The sequence below is a fragment of the Cetorhinus maximus genome, chromosome 6 (assembly GCF_964194155.1).
Source record: "Cetorhinus maximus chromosome 6, sCetMax3.hap1.1, whole genome shotgun sequence".
In the NCBI taxonomy this organism is placed as follows: Eukaryota; Metazoa; Chordata; class Chondrichthyes; order Lamniformes; family Cetorhinidae; genus Cetorhinus; species Cetorhinus maximus.
In genome coordinates, this window is record NC_135884.1 from 2,828,671 (window position 1) to 2,845,297 (window position 16,627).

Consider the following 16,627-nt stretch of genomic DNA (forward strand, 5'->3'; position numbering starts at 1 on the left):
CCAGCGCTTGTCACACTGTGAACCAACTGGACTCGCTGAATTCCATATTTTACATGAGGGTTTCCAATCTCCACTCTCAAAGATCCCGCTTTGGAATCTTCTCCCAAGTGATGCTTTCTCTTGGACACCTTTCACAAGGGTCCACCTCCAGGATTTTCAACTCTCCTTCCGACGTTTCTCTCCCCCTGGATCGCCACATGCATTCAATTTGCCTTCCACACACTCTCTCTCAGATACTCAGCCGTGCCAACAGAACACGCTGCTTCACAGGCCCGTAGTAAGAGTTACAGACCTTCAGCTATCTCCTTGGATCTTCTGGCTTCTCGCAAGCCTATTTTGCTTTAAGTCTGCATCCTGCAGCTTTCTCCCTTTAAGCTTGGAGCCTTCCGCTCTGCTCCATACTTTTAACTTCACTTAACAGGACCTTTTCCAGATTCCTGTCCTTTCCCTTTGACTAGAAGGTCTTCTTGGGACCCCCTTCTTCTGTTCTTTGGGGAACCTTGCTTCCTGCAGCTCCCTCCTATCCAGCTTTTCCTAGCCACTGTTCCCAAGTTTTGTTTGGGAATTGCTATCTGTCCCTCTCATATGCTGCTTTCTGCTGGCAGCTGCTTTCAACTGAACTGAAACTACTTTTTCTGTCTCTGTGGGCCCGTGTGTGGGCCTCCTGTTGCTAGGCAACAGCCCAGCTTTTCCTACCTTGTGTCTGTTTTAAGTCCCCTTCAAGTGTGGTAAAATCTCATTAAAATGCAGGCATGTTTTAAAGTGAAACTAAAACTCAAGTTCCCCTTTCTTAATACACCAATACAGAATCACAAATCAAACTTAAACTTAAAGCTAAAAGTCATCCCTAACACCCACAAGTACAAATATAACTTGCTTAAACTATCTCTAATTCCTAACACAAGCTGTATAAAATGTTGTGATCATTTGAAATTTGCACCTGTCCTGATGAGTGCAAGATGAAAAGCTTCAACAACATGTCTGTTCTTTCAGCAATATTCAAGTTCTGTACCACCAAGCGATTATCTGTATACCCGAGACCAGAAAGCTTACAGTGACTTCATTCACTAGTGACTGACCATATGAATGAAGGACTTGCATTTATATAGTACCTTTCATGATTGCAGGATATCCAAAGCCACTGTTGTTTTTTTTTATTCATTCATGGGATGTGGGCTTCGCTGGCTGGGCCAGCATTTATTACCCATCCCTAGTAGCCCTTGAGAAGGTGGTGGTGAGCTGCCTTCTTGAACCACTACAGTCCATTTGGTGTAGGTATACCCACAGTGCTGTTAGAGAGGAAGTTCCAGGGTTTTGACCCAGCGACAGTGAAGGAACGACGATATATTGCAGGTGGTGGTGTTCCCATCTATCTGCTGCCTTTGTCGTAGATGGTAGTGGTCGTGGGTTTAGAAGATGCTGTCTATGGAGCCTTGGTGAATTCCTGCAGTGTATCTTGTAGATTGTACACACTGCTGTCACAGTGAATGTTTGTGGATGGGGTGCCAATTAAGCAAGTTGCTTTGTCCTGGATGGTGTCAAGCTTCTTGAGTGTTTTGGGAGCTGCACTCATCCAGGCAAGTGGGGAGTATTCCATCACACTCCTGACATGTACCTCGTAGATGGTGGATGGGCTTTGGGGAGTAATGTAGAAAAAGCAGCAGACAATTTGTGGAAGATCCCTCAAAGAACAATATGATAATGACTAGTTAATCTGTTTGAGTGATGTTGGTTGAGGAATAAATATTGGCCAGGACATGGGGGAGAACTCCCCTGCTCTTAAAAATAGTGACCTGGGATCTTTTATGTTTACCTGAGACAGACGGTTTAACATCTCATCCAAAATACGGCACCTGCACCCGTACAGCACTCCCTCAGTACTAGCACTGGGAGTATCAGCCTGGATTGTTGGGATCAGGCTTAAACCTTCACCTTTCTGACTCACGGATGAGAGGGAGGGACTGAGACTCCTGAGTGCCTTGGGGAAAAACTGGAAAGCTGAAAGGAAATATGGGAATGGGTGTTGGAGATAGATGTATTTTGTTGCTGGTTTCCTAATGCCTCTTGGTTGGTTGTTTCTGTCCAGTACTCACTGACCATGAAGAAGGATGAGATGAGGAAACTGGATGAAGTGGCTGCAGAAGAGGAGATGAAGCTGGAGAAGGCTGAGCAGTACCTTGAGGAAGATGCAGCCATGTTTGACGAGTTCCTGAAAGAAAACGACAAGAATTCTGCAGAAGCGATGCGAATGTAAAAATTGAACTATTTTTTACTACCTGACAAGAGACTAAAGATTCATGACGAATTAGAGAAATATCTAGTTGTAGCCACAGGGTAATGGGTTTGTTATTGATTAATAGGGATTTTTTCAATCAGAAAGCATCGCTTTGTTGCTACACAGATCACTGGTCAGACTGTACCTGGTTTTGATCCCATCCCACGATGGATGATATTGCGATCTTGGGGACAGTCCAGAAGAGAGATAAAAGAATGATTCCTATTTTTAAAGGACCTCAGCTATTCAGGGACCTTCTAGGTTACTTTAGAGTAGCCTTAGAGATGACCAACTGGGAGTTTCAGGATTTTGACCCAGCTACAGTGCAGGAACGTCATTATAGGTCCAAGAAAAGATGGTCTGTGGCTTGGAAGGGATATAGCTGCTGTATCCTGTATTGTAGCTTCACCAGGTTGAAATCTCATTTTTAGGTGTGCCTGGTGCTGCTGCTGACATGATCTCCTGCACTTCTCACTGAAGCAGGATTGATTTTCCTGACTTAATGATAATGATGGAGTGGGGAAAGAGCTGGATTCTGAGGTTACAGACTGTGATTGAGTACAATTCAGCTGCAGCTCATGATGACTCACACAGCACCTCATCTTCTGACTAGGTACTTTACAGTCTTCCAGACTTAATATTGAGTTCAACAATTTCAGATCATGAACTCTCTCCTCCATCCCCACCCCCTTTCCGATCCCCCTTTTTCCAATAATTTATAATTTTTTATAAATATATATTTTTTTTCCCTCCTATTTTTAAATTTATTTAGATCTATTGTTTTATCTCCATCTTTTAGCCCATTTTGATCCCTTCTCCCCACCCCACCCCACCCCCACTAGGGCCATCTGCCACTAGCTTGTCCTGCTTGCTACCCTTAATGTCCCCATTAGCACATCCTTTAGATAATATCACCACCGTCAACACCCCTTTGTCCTTTTGTCTATGACATCTTTAGCAATCTCTTCTTGGCCTCCACCTATCACTGGCCCCCTATCGAGCTCTACCTGCCCCACTCCCCTCTACCAGCTTATATTTCATCTCATTTCTATATGTCTTAGTTTTGATGAAGGGTCATACGGACTCGAAACGTCAACTGTATCTGTCTCCACAGATGCTGTCAGACCTGCTGAGTTTTTCCAGGTATTTTTGTTTTTGTTCTAAATTTCCAGCATCCGCAGTATTTTGCTTTTACTTCATGGAGGCCCAGTTTCAATCAGTTAGATCTATCTTGTATCTACCCCATTTAGCATGGTGGGAGTGCCACACAACACAATGGAGGGTATACTCAGTGTGAAGACAGGACTTTAACCTCCAGGTTGATAAACTATTTCAGTTTAACAGCCTGGGGAGGAGCAGGGGATAGAGTTTAAACGATGTAAGTGTTTGAATAGACTGATTATCGGGTGATTCATCTCTTTCCAGAGAGTAGTGAGCCTCTGGAATGTGTTGCTGGATAGTGTTCTGGGTGCTGATTCTCAGTCTTTAAGAGGGAGCTCGAGTGGTTCCTGACTGGAGTTTGTCTGATCTCCTGGACTGGTTTTCATTGCCTGAGGGGTTGGGGTGAAATTTCTCAGGGTATTTTATCACACATGATCTTGGGGTATGTCTTTATCAGAAGATGACATGGCTGCAGGGGGATAGGGGATTGGAGATGGAAAGGCAGCTCTCAAAGAAACATAGAAACTAGGAGCAGGAGTAGGCCATTCGGCCCTTCGAGCCTGCTCCGCCATTCATTATGATCATGGCTGATCCTCTATCTCAACGCCATATTCGCGCTTTCTCTCCATACCCCTTGATGCCCCTAATATCCAAAAATTTATCAATTTCTTTCTTGAATATACTCAGTGACCCGCTCTCCACAGCCGTCTCTGTGGGAGAGAATTCCACAGGTTGACCACCCTCTGAGTGAAGAAATTTTTCCTTATGTCAGTCTTAAATGGCCTGTCCCGTATCCTGAGACTGTGGCCCCTGGTTCTAGACTCCCCAACCAGGGGAAACATCCTCCCTGCATCCAGTCTGTCCAGCCCTGTTAGAATTTTATATGTTTCAATCAGATCCCCCCTCATTCTTCTAAACTCTAGTGAATACAGGCCCAGTCAAACCAATCTCTCCTCATACAACAGTCCTGCCATCCCCGGTATCAGCCTAGTGAACCTTCACCGCACTCCCTCTATGGCAAGTATATCCTTTCTTAGGTAGGGAGACCAAAACTGCACGCAATACTCCAGGTGTGGTCTCACCAAGGCCCTGTATAACTGCAGTAAGACATCCCTACTTCTGAACTCAAATCCTCTTGCAATGAAGGCCAACAGACCATTTGCCTTCCTAATTGCTGGCTGCACCTGCCTGTTTACTTTCATTGACTGGTGTACAAGGACACCCAGATCCCTTTGTACATCCACATTTCCCAATACATCATCATTTAAATAATACTCTGCCTTTCTGTTTTTCATACCGAAGTGTATAACTTCACACTTATCCATGTTATACTGCATCTGCCATGTGTTTGCCCACACACACAACTTGTCTAAATCGCCCTGAAGCCCACTTGCATCCTCCTCACAACTCACAACCCCATCCAGTTTTGTGTCGTCAGCAAACTTGGAAATATTGCAGATAAAAGCAAAAAACTGCGGATGCTGGAAATCCAAAACAAAAACAAAAATAACTGGAAAAACTCAGCAGGTCTGGCAGCATCTGCGGAGAGGAACACAGTTAACGTTTCGAGTCCGAATGACTCTTCAACAGAACTAAGTAAAAATAGATGAGAGGTGAAATATAAGCTGGTTTAAGGGGGGGTTGGGACAAGTAGAGCTGGATAGAGGGCCAGTGATAGGTGGAGATAACCAAAAGATGTCACAGACAAAGGGACAAAGAGGTGTTGAAGGTGGTGATATTATCTAAGGAATGTGCTAATGGTGACATTAAGGGTAGAAAGCAGGACAAGCAAGGTACAGATAGCCCTAGTGGGGTGGGGTGAAGGAATCAAAAAAGGCTAAAAGGTAGAAATAAAACAATGGATGGAAATACATTTAAAAATAATGGAGTAGATTATCAGGCCCTGGGGATTTTTCAGCCTTTAACCCCATTAATTTCTCTAGCACCATTTTTTTACTAATACTGATTTTCTTCAATTCCTCCCTCTCACTAGACCCTTGGTTCCCTAACATTTCTGGGAAATTACTTGTGTCCTCTTTTGTGAAGACAGAAGCAAAATATGTTCAATTCTTCTGCCATTTCTTTGTTCCCCATTATAATTTCCCCCATTTCTGACTGTAAGGGACCTACATTTGTCTTTGTTAATCTTTTTCTCTTCACATATTTATAGGAGCTTTTACAGTCAGTTTTTATGTTCCCTGTAAGTTTACTCTCAAACTCCATTTTCCCCTTCTTAATCTTTTTGTCCACTTTTGCTGAATTCTAAACTGCTCCCAATCTTCAGGCTTACTGCTTTTTCTGGCAATTTTATATGTCTCCTCTTTGGATCTAATACTATCCCTAATTTCTTTTGTAAGCCGTGATTGAGCCACCTTTCCTGTTTTACTTTTGCGCCAGACAGGAATGAATAATTGTTGTAATTCATGCATACGTTCCTTAAATATTAGCCATTGCCTATCAGCCCTTTAAGTAAGTTTCCCCAATCCATCATTGCCAACTCGCACCTCATACCCTCATAGTTGCCTTTATTTAGATTCAAGACCCTAGTTTTGGATTCAACTTCTTCACTCTCCATCCTAATGAACAATTCTATCATTTTATGGTCGCTCTTCCCCAAGGGACAACAAGATTGTTAATCAATCCGTTCTCATTGCACAATACCCAGCCTAGGATAGCCTGCTCTCTAGTTGGTTCCTCGATGAATTGGTCTAAAAAACCATCACGTACACACTCCAGGAAATCCTCCTCCACAGTATTATTGGTAGTTTGGTTTCTCCAATCTATATGTAGATTAAAGTCACCCATGATTACAGCTGTACTCTTACTGCACGTGTCTCTAATTTCCTGTTTAATGCCTTCCCTTACATCTCCGTTACTGTTTGGGGGCCTATAGACAACCCCCACCAATGTTTTCTGCCCCTTGGTGTTTCTTATCTCCACCCAAACAGGTTCCACATCATGATTTTCCAAGCCAGTATCCTTCCTCACTATTGCATTGATTTCCTCCTTTACTAACAATGTTACCCCACCTCCTTTCCCTATTTGTCTGTCCTTCCTAAATATTGAATACCCCTGGATGTTCAGTTCCGACCCTTGGTCACCCTGCAGCCATGTCTCTGTAATTGCAACTATATCATAACCATTTATATCTATTTCCACTGTTAATTCATCTACCTTATTGTGAATGCTCCGTGCATTAAGATACGATGTCTTTAGACTTGTCTCTTTAACCTTGTTAGTCACCTTAGCTTTATTTTGCACTATGACCCCATTTGTTTTTTGCCCTTGTTTTTTCTGCTTTCCACTTTCGCTTCTTACTTTTCTGTCTTTTGTTTCTATCCTAGTTTCCCCCTCCTCCTGTCTCCCTGCTCAGGTTCCCACCCTCCTGCCATTTTAGTTTAAACCCTCCCCGACCGCACTAGCAAACACCACCCCCCCCACCGAGGACATTGGTCCCGGTCCTGCCACCACCACCTTCTCAAGGGCAATTAGGGATGGGCAATAAATGCCGTCCCAGCCAGCGAAGCCCACATCCCGTGAATGAATATATTTAAAAAAATGTCCTGTCTCAATGCTCCAGCCATCATGGTTTGTGGGGCAAAATTAATGCATCAGCTGGTCTTTTCCTACCTGTGTATTTTATATGTTTGTCGAGGAGCTGGAATTGTTTAACTTAGAACAGGAAAGATTAAGTGGAAATTTAACTGTGGTGTTCAAATCTAGGTCAATCAAATTAAGGTAACTGGCACAGGCACAAGAGGGCAAAAGAGGACACAATCATATCGAAACTCTCAGCAAGTCCCATTTATCCATCATCCCCCAAGCTCGCTGACCTAAACTGGCTCCCAGTCCGGCAACACCTCAATTTTAAAATTCTCACTCTTGTTTTCAAATCTCTCCATGGCCTCACCCTTCCCTATCTCTGTAACCCCTTTCAGCCCTTCGGCTCTCCGAGATCTCTCTTCTTCCCTAATTTTGGCTTCTTGAGCATCTCGGATTTTAATTGCTCCACCATTGGTGGCCGTGCCTTCAGCTGCCTGGACCCTAAGCTCTGGAATTCCCGATCGAAAGCTCTCCACCTCTCTCTCTCCACCTTTTAAGATGCTCCTTAAAATCTGTCTCTTAGACCAAGTTTCTATTTATCTACTTGATGTCTCCTTACATCACTCAGTGTCCAGTTGTGCTTGATAACCGCTCCTGTGAAGCGCCTTAGGAAAGTTCATCACATTAAAGGCGCTATATAAATACAAGTTGTTGTGTTGTGTGGTTTGGTGTCTTTTTTTTGATAGCTCCTGTAATGTGTATTTGGATGTTTCACTTCACTAAAGACATTTTATAGATGCAAGTTATTGTTGGCGATAATCCAAGTCCTATTCCTTTTAATCTAACTTCTGATACCCGGAGTGGTTTTACTTTGGACTGGGTTCCACTGTTCCCCATGTTAGAATATCATTTTTAAAAATTCATTCTCTTGCTGCTGGTGAGGCCGGCAGTTATTGCCCATCAGAGCCCCAAAGGAGAGTCGTATTGGACTCGATACACCAACTCTGTTTATCTCCACAGGTGCTGCCAGACCTGCTGAGGTTTTTCCAATGTTTTCTGTTTTTAGTTCTGATTTCCAGCGTCTGCAGTATTTTGCTTTTGTTATTATTTTATTGCCCGTCTCCAGTTCTCTTGAGAAGGTGGTGGTGAGCTGCCTTCTTGAACACACTGGTAGCGGTTTTTGCTACAACCTTGTAGCTCACTGTCAACTTCAGGGGGCAGTTGACAATCAACCGTGTTGGTGTGGGTACTGGAGTCACATATAAGCCCAGACTGGGTAAGGACAACAGGTTTTCTCCCCCAAGGGACATTAGGGAAGTGGGTTTATACAGCAATCACACACCTTCAAGGTCACATTTACTGAACCCAAATCTTTTTACAATTGGGTTTTCTTTTTCAAACTGCCTCCGTGGGATTTGAACTTTTTTTTTCACTCACAGGATGTGGGCTTCACTAGCTGGGCCCAGCATTTCTTGCCCACCCCTAATTGCCCCTTGAGAAGGTGGGGGTGAGCTGCCTTCTTGAACCGCTGCAGTCCCTGTGGTGTAGGTACACCCACAGTGCTGTTAGGAAGGGAGTTCACTGTTCTCTGGAATATTCTATATTTAGACCTATAATGCCTGTGACATACCACTGGAAAGGAGTATCTTTGCTCTGTAAGTTCCTGGTTTGATTGTGTTTCTGTTTACAGAGCTGAACAGGAAACAAAACTGAAGCTGGAAAGAGTGGCTGAAATAAAGAAACTGACAACGCAAATGATGGCGGTAAAAAAGTGAGATATAAACGAAAGGTTTTTATACACGATAGAGAAACCGTTTCCATTGGCCGGGAGGGAGTGTTGGCAACCAGAGGACACTGATTTAAGATAATTGGCAAAGAATCCATAGTGGGGGAGATGAGGATCAGAATATTTAGGCAGCGTGTTGCTGTGATCTGGAATGTGCTGCCTGAAAGGGCAGTGGGAGTGGATTCAATAATAACTGACTTAAAGATGTCCTATTTGCATGTCCGTGGGGAAGAGCAGAAGGAATGGGAATAACACAGAAGCTCTTTCAAAGAGCGGGCACATGCATGATGGGCTCCTTGTGTCCTGTAATATTCATTAATGTATAGAAACTCATCTGAAAAATTCAAATGTCCACCAGCGATTGGCTCCTCCCCTCACCAGACTTGAGTGGTTTTTGAGTCTTCATTATTTTTTTTCATTCATGGTCAGCATTTATTGCCCATCATTAATTGCCCCTTGTTCAGGGGACAGTTAGAAGTCATCCGCATTGCTGTGGGTCTGGAGTCACATGTAGGCCAGACAAGGGCGGCAGATTTCCTTCCCTAAAGGGGCATTAGTGAACCAGGCAGGTTTTTACAACAATGGTCATCATTAGACTTTTATTGAATTCAAATTCCACCATGTCCAGGTTTCGAACCCGGGTCCCCCAGAGCATTCCCCTGGGTCTCTGGATTACTAGCCCAGTGACAACACCACTACGCCATTGTCTCCCCTGTGTGGAGTGTGGTTTCTATTCACTGATTTCCATCATGCCAGCTGAAGAGACCTGAGGGAAGGGTTTATGATATTGACTTTAGGATTAGAGAGTGGGTGGAAAAGTAAAATCCACATGGGCTTTAGCTCACAAGCCAGCGACTCCTGAGAAACGTCAGCGTCGGGATAGAGGCAAAGATTTAGGGAACTGTGGACAGGATTGAGCTGGGCTATGCTGCCTTCCTTTGCCAAATAGCATGCATGGTCTATCTACGTTCATCTTCCCACTCCCACTCCCCCCCCACCCCCCCCTTCCCTCCAGCACCTTCTGAGAGAGAGGAACTGGCCCCAATCTAAAAGCATTAATTTATGTTTTTCTTGTCCTCATTTAACCTGCTAGTGATATTGTCAAGTTTGAGGAGACACTGAAGGATTACCAGATTTACAGGGACTTTCTGGTCAAACTCTCCCCCAAGGATTGGAAAGAAGAAAGGGAGAAAAGAAGGCAGGGAAGGAGGCTGTCAAAAAAAACCGCGAAGGTAAAACCCAGGGAGTTAGTCGTTAAAGCATCTCTGCATTCGTCCATCACAAGGCGTGAGTATTCGGCATTTGTCAAAGGGATATTGTATTGGATCAACCTGCTAAAGTTTTTTGAGGATGTAACTAGTAGGGTGGATAAGGCAGAATCAGTAGATGTAGTGTATTTGGATTTTCAAAAACGTTTTTTTTATTTTTTTGTGGGGTGTGGGTGTCCCTGGTGAGGCCAGCGTTTGTTGCCTGTCCCTAATGGCCCTTGAACTGAGCAGCTTGCTGGGCTATTTCAGAGGGGCAGCTAAGAGTCAACCACATTGCTGTCTCTCTGGAGTCACATGTAGGCCGGACCGGGTAAGGAGGGCAGATTTCTCTCTCTAAAGGGCACTAGTGAACCAGGTGGGGTGGGATTTTACAACGATCAACGATAGTTTCACGGTCACCGTTACTGAGATTTCAATTCCAGATTTTTAAAATGTATTAATTGAATTTAAATTCAATTAGCTGCTGTGCTGAGATTTGAACTCGTGTCACCAGGGCATTAGGCTGGGTCTCTGGACTATAAGTTTAGCGACATTACCATTACACCAGCACCTCCCCAAATTCAAGGTTTATTCAAGACTCTCACAATTCCATAAGGTGCCATACAAGAGATTATTAAACAAATTAGGACTCCATATAATTGGGGGTAATATATGAGCGTGGATTGGGCACCAAGGGGGCTGGGTGCATCACTGACCTCGAGAACAACATTTTACTTTGATTTTGATAAGTTTCCTTGAAGATTTTTGTTTCTAGTTACGACGTCCCTTATTCAATTTGTTAACTTGTTTTATTTATTCAATGTGTTAGGTTGATATACTCATAAAAGATTCAGTGTTTGGGTTTCAGCAATTTGCAATCTGTATCAATGACTGAGGTGAGGGGACAAGTGTAATGTATCTGAGTTTACTGATGTTATGATCCTTGACCAGACCCCAAGTCGTTGCTAAGGTCCGGTTTGGGGTCAATAACGTTTTGTTTAAAGTAGACAAAGCTTGAGATTCAGGACACTTGCTCAGTGAAGAAAGCCACAAGATTTCACGGGTTTTGAACAAACAAGATAAACTTTACTATACAAGATCAGGAAGATAAAACAATTTACAATGTCTATCCTGATCTTATCAGACAGACACTGTTGACAGTGCAGCACTCCCTCACTGACCCTCTGACAGTGCAGCACTCCCTCACTGACCCTCTGACAGTGCAGCACTCCCTCAGTACTCACCCTCCGACAGTGCAGTGCTCCCTCAGTACTGACCCTCTGACAGTGCAGCACTCCCTCAGTACTGACCCTCTGACAGTGCAGCACTCCCTCAGTACTAACCCTCTGACAGTGCAGCACTCCCTCAGTACTGACCCTCTGACAGTGCAGCGCTCCCTCAGTACTGACCCTCTGACAGTGCAGCGCTCCCTCAGTACTGACCCTCTGACAGTGCAGCACTCCCTCAGTACTAACCCTCTGACAGTGCAGCACTCCCTCAGTACTGACCCTCTGACAGTGCAGCACTCCCTCAGTACTAACCCTCTGACAGTGCAGCACTCCCTCAGTACTGACCCTCTGACTGTGCAGCACTCCCTCAGTACTGACCCTCTGACTGTGCAGCATTCCCTCAGTACTGACCCTCTGACAGTGCAGCACTCCCTCAGTACTGACCCTCTGACTGTGCAGCACTCCCTCAGTACTGACCCTCTGACAGTGCAGCACTCCCTCAGTACTGACCCTCTGACAGTGCAGCACTCCCTCAGTACTGACCCTCTGACAGTGCAGCACTCCCTCAGTACTGACCCTCTGACTGTGCAGCACTCCCTCAGTACTGACCCTCTGACAGTGCAGCACTCCCTCAGTACTGACCCTCTGACAGTGCAGCACTCCCTCAGTACTACACTGGGGAGTGTCAGCCTGGATTATGGATCTCTGGATTGTGACTTCTGCTACCCCCTGACCCAGGAGGGTCTGAGCAATGTTCACTGAGGAAATGATGACACATCTGAGCCACAGGGCAATGCAATCAGTGGGCTGCAAAAATATTTCCTAAGGCAGTAAATAAGATGTTTGACAGGAAGTCTGCAACAAAAATTGACTCCTGCCGTATGAAAAGGAAATGTAGCAGCAAGGTTAGAAAGTTGGTTAATGGGCAAGAAAGAGTTGAAGGGTTAATTGACGATGTTTGGATTTGAGGGAGTTTGTAAGTGGGGGTGCCCTTGGAGTCAGTGTTTTTAATCTTGAGTTTAGGTATATAGCTGGTTAAGACACAATATTGCAATTTGTTAATGAACACTTGAGTGGGTTTGTGAGTGGGGTTTGTGAGTGGGGTTTGTGAGTGGGGTTTGTGAGTGGGGTTTGTGAGTGGGGTTTGTGAGTGGGGTTTGTGAGTGGGGTTTGTGAGTGGGGTTTGTGAGTGGGGTTTGTGAGTGGGGTTTGTGAGTGGGGTTTGTGAGTGGGGTTTGTGAGTGGGGTTTGTGAGTGGGGTTTGTGAGTGGGGTTTGTGAGTGGGGTTTGTGAGTGGGGTTTGTGAGTGGGTTTGTGAGTGGGTTTGTGCTTTGTTCAATCATTGCTCCATTGCTGATGAGGTCAGCATTTATTGCCCATCCTAAGTTGCCCCCTGAAGGTGAGGGGAAATGGTCACTTGGCATATGCGGCCTTTGAGACCACATATTGTGAGAGAGAGGGAGAATTTATTCTTTAATGTTTGTTGGGCTGAATGGCCTCCTGCATGAATCTGTGATTCCGTAAGAAGAGTTTTCAATGTATTTAACACTTTGTTCCTCCTCCCATCCAGGGCAGATCAGCAAGAGCAGCATCCAATCCGGCCAAGACCTTCAAAGTGTAAAGTTGGGCGCAAAGTCCGGCTTAGACCGGAGGAAGTAAGTTCCGCGTTTGATTCGACAACGTCAATATCGATGAGTGAGCGAGGGAGACACAGGTGGAAGAGGGAATGTAATAGAGAGCAGAGAAATTTGGTTAACGGACAGGAAACAAAGGGTTAATGGGTGTTTTTGGGATTAGCAATGAGGTACCCCAGGGGTCAGTTCTATATCCACAGATATACAATGATATAAGGCATTAAATTAAAAATGATGATAACACAAAGTGGGATTGGGATCAGGCTGAGAAACAACAGGACAACAAAAGTTCCATTTCCATTAATCTAAATCCTCTCCACATCTCGCTCCATAAAATGTGGGTCCCACAGGCACTGTGGCCACTCACTCACTGCTCAGAGTGCCGGAGGTCAGTTCTTGCAGGACCGAGTGGGTCCGTGCGGAACCGGGTGAGGGACTTGGACGGTTACTGCAGGACTGGGTGTGTCAGTGTGGGTCAGTGTGGGAGTGGGCGGGTCTGGGCCAGTCAGCGTGGGTCTGGGCCGGTCAGTGCGGCTCCTGGCGGGTCAGTGCGGGAGTGGGTGTGTCAGTGCGGAGTGGGCGGGTCAGTGCGGGAGTGGGTGGGTCAGTGTGGGTCAGTGCGGGAGTGGGCGGGTCGGTGCGGGAGTGGGTGGGTCATTGTGGGCCTGGGTTTGGCTGTGCCTGGGTGGGTCCGTGCTGGACTTGGAGGGGGTGCCAGATCAGGTGAGGCAGTGCAGGACCGGGTGGGTCAGTGGGGGACAGGGTTTGGCAGTGCTGGGCTGGGAGGGTCAGTGGGGGACTGGGTGGGTCAGTGGAGGACTGGGTGGGTCAGCGGGGGACCGGGTGGGTCAGCGGCGGTCTGGGTGGGTCAGCGGCGGTCTGGGCGGGTCAACGGCAGTCCGGTGGGTCAGCGGCGGTCCGGGTGGGTCGGTGGGGGACCGGGTGGGTCGGCGGCGGTCCGGGTGGGTCAGCGGAGGACCGGGTGGGTCAGCGGGGGACCGGGTGGGTCAGCGGCGGTCCGGGTGGGTCAGCGGCGGTCCGGGTGGGTCAGCGGGGGACTGGCTGGGTCAGCGGCGGTCCGAGTGGGTCAGCGGCGGACCGGGTGGGTCGGTGGGGGACCGGGTGGGTCGGCGGCGGTCCGGGTGGGTCAGCGGCGGTCCGGGTGGGTCAGCGGCGGTCCAGGTGGGTCAGCGGGGGACCGAGCTGGTCAGCGGCGGTCTGGGCGGGTCAGCGGCGGACCGGTGGGTCAGCGGCGGTCCGGGTGGGTCAGCGGGGGACTGGCTGGGTCAGCGGCGGTCCGAGTGGGTCAGCGGCGGTCCGGGTGGGTCAGCGGCGGTCCAGGTGGGTCAGTGGGGGACGGGGTGGTCAAGGTGGTGATTGTCTGAAATTTTTCTTTCTCCCAGCTTTAAAACAGAGCGATAGGAATAAATCTTCTCTGATTATAAACCAGAAACCAATCACTGATGTGGCATTTTCTTTATTCATTCAAGGAATACCGGCATTGCTGACCAGGCCAGCATTTATTGCCCATCCCTAATTGCCTCTTGAGAATGTGGCGGTGAGCTGCCTTCTTGAACCGCTGCAGTCCATGTGGTGTAGGTACATCCACAGTGCTGTTAGGGAGGGAGTTCCAGGATTTTGACCCAGCGACAGTGAAGGAACAGCGATATATTTCCAAGTCAGGATAGTGAGTGGCTAAGAGGGGAACTTCCAGGTGGTGGTGTTCCCATCTATCTGCTGCCCTTATCCTTCTAGATGGCAGTGGTCGTGGGTTTGGAAGGTGCTGTCGAAGGAGCCTTTGTGAATTCCTGCAGTGCATCTTGTAGATGGTACACACACTGCTGCTACTGTGCGTCGTTGGTGGAGGGAGTGAATGTTTGTGGATGGGACCAATCAAGCGGGCTGCTTTGTCCTGGATGGTGTCAAGCTTCTTGAGTGTTGTTGGAGCTGCACTCATCCAGGCAAGTGGAGAGTATTCCATCACACTCCTGACTTGTGCCATGTAGATGGTGGACAGGCTTTGGGGAGTCAGGAGGTGAGTTATTCGCTCCAGGATTCCCAGCTTCTGACCTGCTCTTGTAGCCGCAGCATTTATATGGCTAGTCCAGTTCACTTTCTGGTTAATGGTAATCCCCAGGATGTTGATAGTGGTATGAAGTCCCTGTCTTGGGAGTGTTTGATGGGGACAGTGTAGAGGGAGCTTTACCCTGTATCTAACCCTGTGCTGTACCTGTCCCTGGAGTGTTTGATGGGGACAGTGTAGAGGGAGCTTTACCCTATATCTAACCCCGTGCTGTACCTGTCCTGGGAGTATTTGATGGGGACAGTGTAGAGGGAGCTTTACTCTGTATCTAACCCCGTGCGGTACCTGTCCTGGGAGTGTTTGATGGGGACAGTGTAGAGGGAGCTTTACTCTGTATCTAACCCCGTGCGGTACCTGTCCTGGGAGTGTTTGACGGGGACAGTGTAGAGGGAGCTTTACTCTGTATCTAACCCCGTGCTGTACCTGTCCTGGGAGTGTTTGATGGGGACAGTGTAGAGGGAGCTTTACTCTGTATCTAACCCCGTGCTGTACCTGTCCTGGGAGTGTTTGATGGGGACAGTGTAGAAGGAGCTTTACTCTGTATCTAACCCCGTGCTGTACCTGTCCTGGGAGTGTTTGATGGGGACAGTGTAGACGGAGCTTTACTCTGTATCTAACCCCGTGCTGTACCTGTCCTGGGAGTGTTTGATGGGGACAGTGTAGAAGGAGCTTTACTCTGTATCTAACCCCGTGCTGTACCTGTCCTGGGGGTGTTTGATGGGGACAGTGTAGAGGGAGCTTTACTCTGTATCTAACCCCGTGCTGTACCTGTGCTGAGAGTGTTTGATGTGGACACTGTAGAAGGAGCTTTACTCGGTATCTTTACTCTGAATCTACTCAAGAAGTGTGTTGGGGGATTTTTTACATCCACCTGAGTGGGTAGACCGGTCCTCTATTTAACCTATGAACTAATAGATGGCACTGCCACAGTGCAGCACTCCCTCAGTACTGCACTGGGAGTATCAGCCTGGTTTATGGAGTCAAATCTCTGGAGTGGGACTCAAACCCACAATCTCTGATCCAGGAGCCAGATGTGCTGCCCATAGAGCCATAGCTGACACTAAAGTTAAAGGTGTTTAACTCGGAGAAATGGACTGGTTTTTGTTGATGTTTGTCCAGGATAACTGAGAGGCCAGGGTGGTTAGATGCAGAGATGGGGAGTTGGGAGATTTTGAACCCTGCGGTTCGTTTCTCTGTTAACCCTTTATATCCTGTTCCCTTTAAAGGAGTGCCGCTGTTCCTGCAACAAGAGATGCTGAGTCCGACTGGTCTGACAGCGATGAGGTTTGTACTGCGTACGATTCCCGCGGCCATTAAAAGGCTCTTTTACCAATGGGTTGTATATTTTCCATCCACCTCCCTTGGCAGAATACCTCTACTGGGATTTGCCCCTCCTAATTGGCCCAAGATTCAATGAGTTGTTGCACCTTATTGGACCCTTGCTATGCCTGCATCTTCACACGTACTCTGGCAAGAGCAACCCTGGCTGATGTTTTCTTTTTGTTCCCTAAAGGTGGACGCTAAGCCCAATTCACAATATCGTACAATAGAGAAGGAGGCCATTCAGCCCATCATGCCTGTGCCAGCTCTTTGAAAGAGCAATCCAATTAATCCCACTCCTCTGCTATTTCTCCTATAGCCCAGCAAATCTCTCCTTGTCAAGCATTCA

At 46.9% G+C, this 16,627-nt stretch overlaps 1 protein-coding gene across 1 annotated transcript in view; it reads left to right on the top strand.

Annotated features, from left to right (window-relative positions):
- The window catches only part of cfap100 (cilia and flagella associated protein 100), a 41,637-nt gene that overhangs the window by 13,913 nt on the left and 11,097 nt on the right, over positions 1-16,627 (top strand). Inside the window, exons 5-9 of the mRNA XM_078543104.1 lie at positions 2,087-2,250; positions 8,670-8,750; positions 9,859-10,052; positions 12,812-12,896; positions 16,185-16,242. Of these exons, the coding sequence (XP_078399230.1) occupies positions 2,087-2,250; positions 8,670-8,750; positions 9,859-10,052; positions 12,812-12,896; positions 16,185-16,242 (582 nt within the window). The remainder of the gene's footprint in view (positions 1-2,086; positions 2,251-8,669; positions 8,751-9,858; positions 10,053-12,811; positions 12,897-16,184; positions 16,243-16,627) is intronic.